Source organism: Phragmites australis, chromosome 19, assembly GCF_958298935.1.
Source record: "Phragmites australis chromosome 19, lpPhrAust1.1, whole genome shotgun sequence".
In the NCBI taxonomy this organism is placed as follows: Eukaryota; Viridiplantae; Streptophyta; class Magnoliopsida; order Poales; family Poaceae; genus Phragmites; species Phragmites australis.
Window position 1 is genome coordinate 21,377,577 of NC_084939.1, and position 6,261 is coordinate 21,383,837.

General features: G+C 38.0%; 1 protein-coding gene across 1 annotated transcript; it reads left to right on the forward strand.

Moving 5' to 3' along the window:
- The first annotated feature begins 2,827 nt into the window (after window positions 1-2,827).
- LOC133899954 (protein VAC14 homolog) lies at window positions 2,828-3,308 on the forward strand. The gene is made up of 2 exons (XM_062341003.1): window positions 2,828-2,920; window positions 3,012-3,308. The coding sequence occupies exons 1-2, from the start codon at window positions 2,828-2,830 to the stop codon at window positions 3,180-3,182; spliced, it is 264 nt and encodes an 87-aa protein (XP_062196987.1). The 3' UTR covers window positions 3,183-3,308.
- The last annotated feature ends 2,953 nt before the right edge of the window (window positions 3,309-6,261 follow it).

The window sequence follows — 6,261 nt, forward strand, 5'->3', positions numbered from 1 at the left end:
TTCGAGATATATCCGATTCGTATCCGTATCCGTCGACCAGGGAATCAAATTTTGCTAAAATTTTATAAATTTCAGATATGAACGAAATTCCAACCAAATCAAATTGGAACAAATTTCAATCAAATTTCAGTTAAATTTGATCAAAAATTTAAATTTTCAACATGAATTTTGAACAAAATTTCTAAAATTCCGGCCCAATCAAATTAGAATAAATTTCAGTCAATTTTTTTCAAAAATTTAAATTTCCGACCTGAATTTCGAAGATCGAGTAGATATCCGAATGCGGATTCGTATTCGAACTATCCGATTCGTATTCGTATTCAAAAATATTCAGATTCATATTCACATTCAAATTAAAATATAGTAAATCGTATTATCCAAATTCAATTTCGTAAGTATTCTATACGTTTCCATCCCTACCCCAGTACGGGACGAGACGGCCGATTCAGCCGCGGGCGCGAATCGCCAGGCAGCACAGGCCGGCAGATCCTGCGAGGTCCGCTTGGATCGGGACGCGCGCGCATCAGTGCCAAGTCAGACGTGGCCGAAACGCGATGCTGATGAAGCCCGGGGAGACGCGCAAATCTGCAGCGGCGGCGACGAGTCGTGCTGAGCAACGACGGCAGCGAGAACGAAGAAAACCGGACGGCCCGATTTTTTTTCTCGTCTCTCATGTGTGGCTCTGAGATGTCACTGGTTGTAAATAAAGAACGGAGAGGTCGAACACGAGATATGATTATTACGTAGAAAAACACTGAAAAAAACAACGAGCGTAAATCGACGACCTTACTGTATAAGGAGTTTGTACAAATTTTAAAAAATTAGAATGACCTGTCTTGTTTTCCGTATAGTTTATAATATGTAGGTATAAGGTGAACAAAGAAAACTTGCATAGGCTAAAAAGATGTCCTCAAAATTAACATGATCTAATTAGATATTCGGATCATATTTCAACATATATACTCTAGCGATGGATCTGCTATATGTGATCTCTTGATTATGCAAACCTTGCAGCCATGAGATTGCGACTTCTCTGTCTGTGTACTGGTTCTTATACAAGTGGTGTGTATGAATGGATAGTAGAATTGGTAATGTAGTTTAGTTACTTAGCTGTAGTTTCATATCCGGCACTATCCTCATTCGTATCAAAAAAATATAGGATAAAATATGAAATCAACAAATTGAATCAGCCAATTGATATTTTTACCACCGTCAAAAAGTGGTTTTATTTATTTGTCACTCTGGTACGCAATCATTGATTCAGATAGTCCCACATTTCATTTACATAAGTAGCATCAGGGCATGAATAATACTAGGTGTTTATGGCTAGATGCTTAAAGAAATAGAGTATTATGCACATACATAAAAATTATAATTTTTAATACAAACAAAGACTATTGTGCTAAAATATAGTAAACTATTTTATTAGCACTAATATAAGTAGCACTGCTTAAGCAAGCAACTTGTTCTACATCTAAGCACTTGTGCTAATGTAATTGAGAAAAAACCTTTTTTTAATAAAATATCTCCTCTAAGTACCCATTGTGCATGCTCTTATAATCAAAAGGTCAATATTTTACATGGCAAATCATCAATTTATTCGAATTGAAGTCTTCTATAGAGTTTTTTTATTTGCCATCAAAAGATAAGATGATTTCCTATTTTCCATCCTACAAAATAAACTTCTTTATTTGCCACTTCTTCTAATTGTATTCATTTCTCGCCACTACCATCCATTTCACCCATAAAAATACACATTTTCCCTTTAGGAGGAATTATCCACTGCAGTTCAGTCAACTTGTTATTTTCATATCTATTTTTCTACAACAGGAAACACAATAAATAAGCACACTACAATTATCTATACAAAAATTTCTACAACTTTGTTATTCACCACAAAAATTAACTCTGGATTTTGCTATGGCTAATCATAGTCATAATTGTAACCATGCACCTCTCCTAATGGTCGACAAACAATACGACTTTAAAAATTCATATCTCCTATTCATCCAAATTCAGCGTTCAAACTCCTATAGAAGCATAAAGAAAATTTTCTACAACTCTTTAGTGCACTACATTCTAAGATTCGAGTGTTAACGAGCCCTAAACTTAGATTAGCTACCGGTCCTCCTCCTCAATGGTAAATATGTCTTTTCTATTAATGAAATGAACGATAATTGTGAGAAAGTAATGAAAATTAGAAGTAATGACAAATAAAAAAGTTATTTTGTAGAATGACAAATAAGGAATTAACTTACCTACCGATAGCAAATAATCTCTCCCACTTAAAAAATCGCTAATGGATGTATCATCAGCTTTTTTTGCCCCCGTCGCTTCTTTCGCACGCACGCCAACTTCTCCCAAGCACCACGCCCTTGGGCCCCGCCCTCCCATCCGTGCCTCTCCGCTCTCCAGTCTCCCGAGCCGCCGCCGCCGCCGCCACCTCCTCCTCCGCACTCGAGCCGCGCCGGCAACGCTACCCTCGCTCTCCCTCCACTCCCCCTTCCTCGACCCTTCACTCCCCTTTCGCAGGCGCTGGCGCACCCATCCGCTCCACCCGAATCCCCTCCCCCTCCTCCAGATCACACCACTGTCGCCTCCTCCTCCAAATCCATTCCTAGGCTCGTAGTGCTGCGAGCGAGTGAGCTCAGGTTAGGCTTAGGGAGCTAGGGTTCTGGTGCTCGTCGCCTTTAGGCTTCGCCTGCCTGGTTAGGGTTGGGTCGCGGTCTCAGGGGGCCTTGGGGACGACTGATGCGGCGATCACTGGCGATCGGGAGATTATAGCTGCGGTGGGGGAGGGGGGGTCTCCCGGGCCGATTCTCCAACGATGGTCACCGCCGCGCTCTCCATCATTTCGGGCGCCATGCTGTGGAACCTCTCTGACAAGCTCTACATGAAGCGGAAGAACGCTACGCTCGAGGTGGGGGGTTTCGGTTCCTTGTGAGGTTTTGGTTGTCGAGCAATCGCGAGGGATTTGAGGTGGAATTTTGTTGCGGTGGGGTCTTGTGCAGATTGAGGGGATTGTGAAGCAACTCACGACAGCTGGGGAGCATGAGAAGATATCAACGGTCATCTCGCTGCTCACTAATGATTTCACCTACTCACCACAGGCAAACCACCAGAAGGTTTGCTTAAACCGCTATGGTCATGTTTCTGGTCTTAATGGGGTTCAGATTTGTTGAGTTCTATGGTGCTTTGATGTTAGCAGGGTGGGTTGATTGACCTTGCAGCAGTTACTGTCGGACTAACCTCTGAGGCCGCTCAGCATCTCGAGTTTATTCCTATTCAAGTTTATGAAGTGTCATCCAATATCTAGTGAAATCTGTGTGGATCTTTTATTGTATGCCTATTTAGCTTAAGACCTATCTGCCTGATTGTCGATGGTAACTGTGGTCACTGGATTGCCGATGATAGTAGCCGTCTGGATTATCAAGCTTTATATTGGATTATACATCGCTCTAATGGTGTACCATGTTCTGAAAGGTGGTTTTTAGTCAATGTTACCAAATGCTGGAGTCTAAACAGTAGATGAAGTAGAAAGTTTGATGGCTTCATTTCTGTAGATCTTTAGAAGTTTTTGCTCTCTTTTACATGTATTGAGGCCTTAGCTAATGTATTGGGACTTTAGGATGACTGGATGAGATTATTTACAGTCTTTTCTATAAGTGCTAAATGACATTATGCTTGCTGATTCACCATAAAAATCGTTCACTTCTCTGGGTTGCAGAGTTGGCTTGCCATTTTGTGCCGCTGCCTTTTGGTATTCCCGACAGCTGGTTGCATTTGATGATTGAAAATGTTAGTTCTGCTTTTTTTATAGTGTTCTATATGCTATGACATATAGGATTTTTATGGAGGCATGTTACTGCCATCTGTTATTAAGTTAATATTTTAGATTTGGAAGAAATGTTATTGAGAGTTATTGCATGGTTCTACAAAATATTTGTGTATCAGTTTGTTTGATGGCATTGCATAGTCATGTTTGAATTGTATAACTTCGTAGTTTTAATATAAAGCTTCTGTTACATAATAAATCATAAATTGTTAGTGTGCTGCTTACATATCTACTCCAGGCCATTAAGTGAAAACATTTTTAACTTTTACATTTAATTTGATGTGCCTTTGTTTTATTTTGTCAATTTGACTGCTCAATAAGCTCTCTGGCTCTATGCTTCCAGCAAATCATGCCACCTGTGCTTAATTCTTTCCAGGACCAAGATAGCCGAGCGCGCTACTATGCTTGTGAAGTGTTGTACAACATAGCAGAGGTAAACATTTACACAAATTGTATGTTCGCTTCACTTGACATGATTTTCTATCTGTAGGTTGTAAGAGGAGATTTCATCATCTACTTCAACAAGATTTTTGATGCGTTGTCCAAGTTGTCTGCAGAGTCGGATGCTAACGTGCAGAGTGCAGCTCATCTTCTTGACAGGCTTGTTAACGTATGATCGTCTGGGCTGTACTCGTATTTCCTAGAACTTCTCCCTTGGTCTACTCTTAATCACCCCTGATAAGATAATTATTTATCAACCAGGATATCGTGACTGAGAGTGATCAGTTCAGATATGCTGGATACGATTTGCCTTCTTTTATCAGGGATTTTCTTATCTTAATGTCAGTGTTGACTTCTGATTGCTACTTCATCTTGCTTTTGCTCTTTAGCATAGAAGACTTTATACCACTCTTGAGAGAGCGCATGAACGTGTTGAATCCTTATGTATGATAATTTTTGGTGGGGTGGATAACAGTGTTAGACAGAGTGCATTACTTTTATTGACGGTTCAACCACCTTGCTTTTGACACCCCTGCAGGTTTATCCAATATGCTGAGTGATTCCAGTCGTGAGATAAGCAGGGTTCGAAAATTCGTCGGTAACCGATCAAAATACGCGATAACCGGCCATCTCGGTCCGGATCGGTTTTAGAAATCGAACGGTAACCGAATTTGAATTCAAAAAATTTAAAAAAATTCAAAAAAAATTCAAAAACATTCCTAAAAAAACTATACACAATTCTAAAACCTACTGTGAAAACAAATTTCAAAACTAATGTCGTTTGCATCATATTCTATAGGGAGGAAGTTTAAAAAAAATGAAAAAAGTTAAAGCGTGCAGCTCAGTTATTAACTCATGTTAAGGAAAAGTTTAACATGCAAACACATATTTTTCTTGTGTAGAACGTATCTTAAGAGGATCTTTAAAATTGATTTCACTTTATTTAGAGTTTTATTAATTTCTCTATGATTTTTACAAAGTTTACAAGTATAAAGTGAATATGTTAAGAAACAACACTATAATTAACTTTTTTATGTCTACTATTATTTTTTCTACGTAAATCATAGTATAAATAAACTAATAAAAGTGGTTTCACTAATTTTTAAGGTGTGATGGGTCAGTTATAAATTAATTTAGTCGCAATACATTTACACAATTCTACATGTTACAATAACTAATTCATGAGTTCATGTATTTTTAAAAGACACAGGATCATGTAAGAAGACTAACAAAATTAGTTTTATGATTTTTGAATTAGCAAAGAGTAAACTATGCATTTAACTTGGTTTAAAAATGCATTTTCTCACAGAAAATTTTGAATTTTTTTATCAGTATAAATATTTTTATCATGTAGATCATGTTACAGGAAACCAACAAAATTTGTTTCACTTGATTTGAGGCTCAGATGAATTAGTTATTAATTTTACAAGATTGAGATAAATTTTGGATTTTTTTGTTGAACTTCACTGAAAATCGACAAAACCGCTCGATAAATCGAGAAAACCGAGCAATTACCGACAAAACCGAGCGGTTACCAACAATGCAGAAAATTCGAGAAAATCGCTCGATAAATCGAGAAAATCGCTCGGTAACCGGTCCAATTCGACCGGTTACCGATCGGCTAAAATCACGATTTTTCTCCCAAATTTCAAATTTATTCAAATGAATTTTATCCATTTTTTTTTTAAAATTCGAATGATTACCATGGTAATCGCGCTTTTTCAGTTAACATCGGAGCTCGGTAACGTAAACCTTGTAGATAAGGCAGCAAGTTTGATGCAGCACTTTCTGAGTTTCTGCAGGAGATAAAAAATTCACCAATAAGTCTAAGTAATTTCCACAGTGTTTTTCTTCATCAGATTTTAAGACCACCTTCAACAAAAACTCTAAAAATTCACCCTCTATAAATACTATTACAACATCCCTAACACTATTACAATATCCTCTATTTTTTTCAATTCCAACAGACACCATATTTACTACCT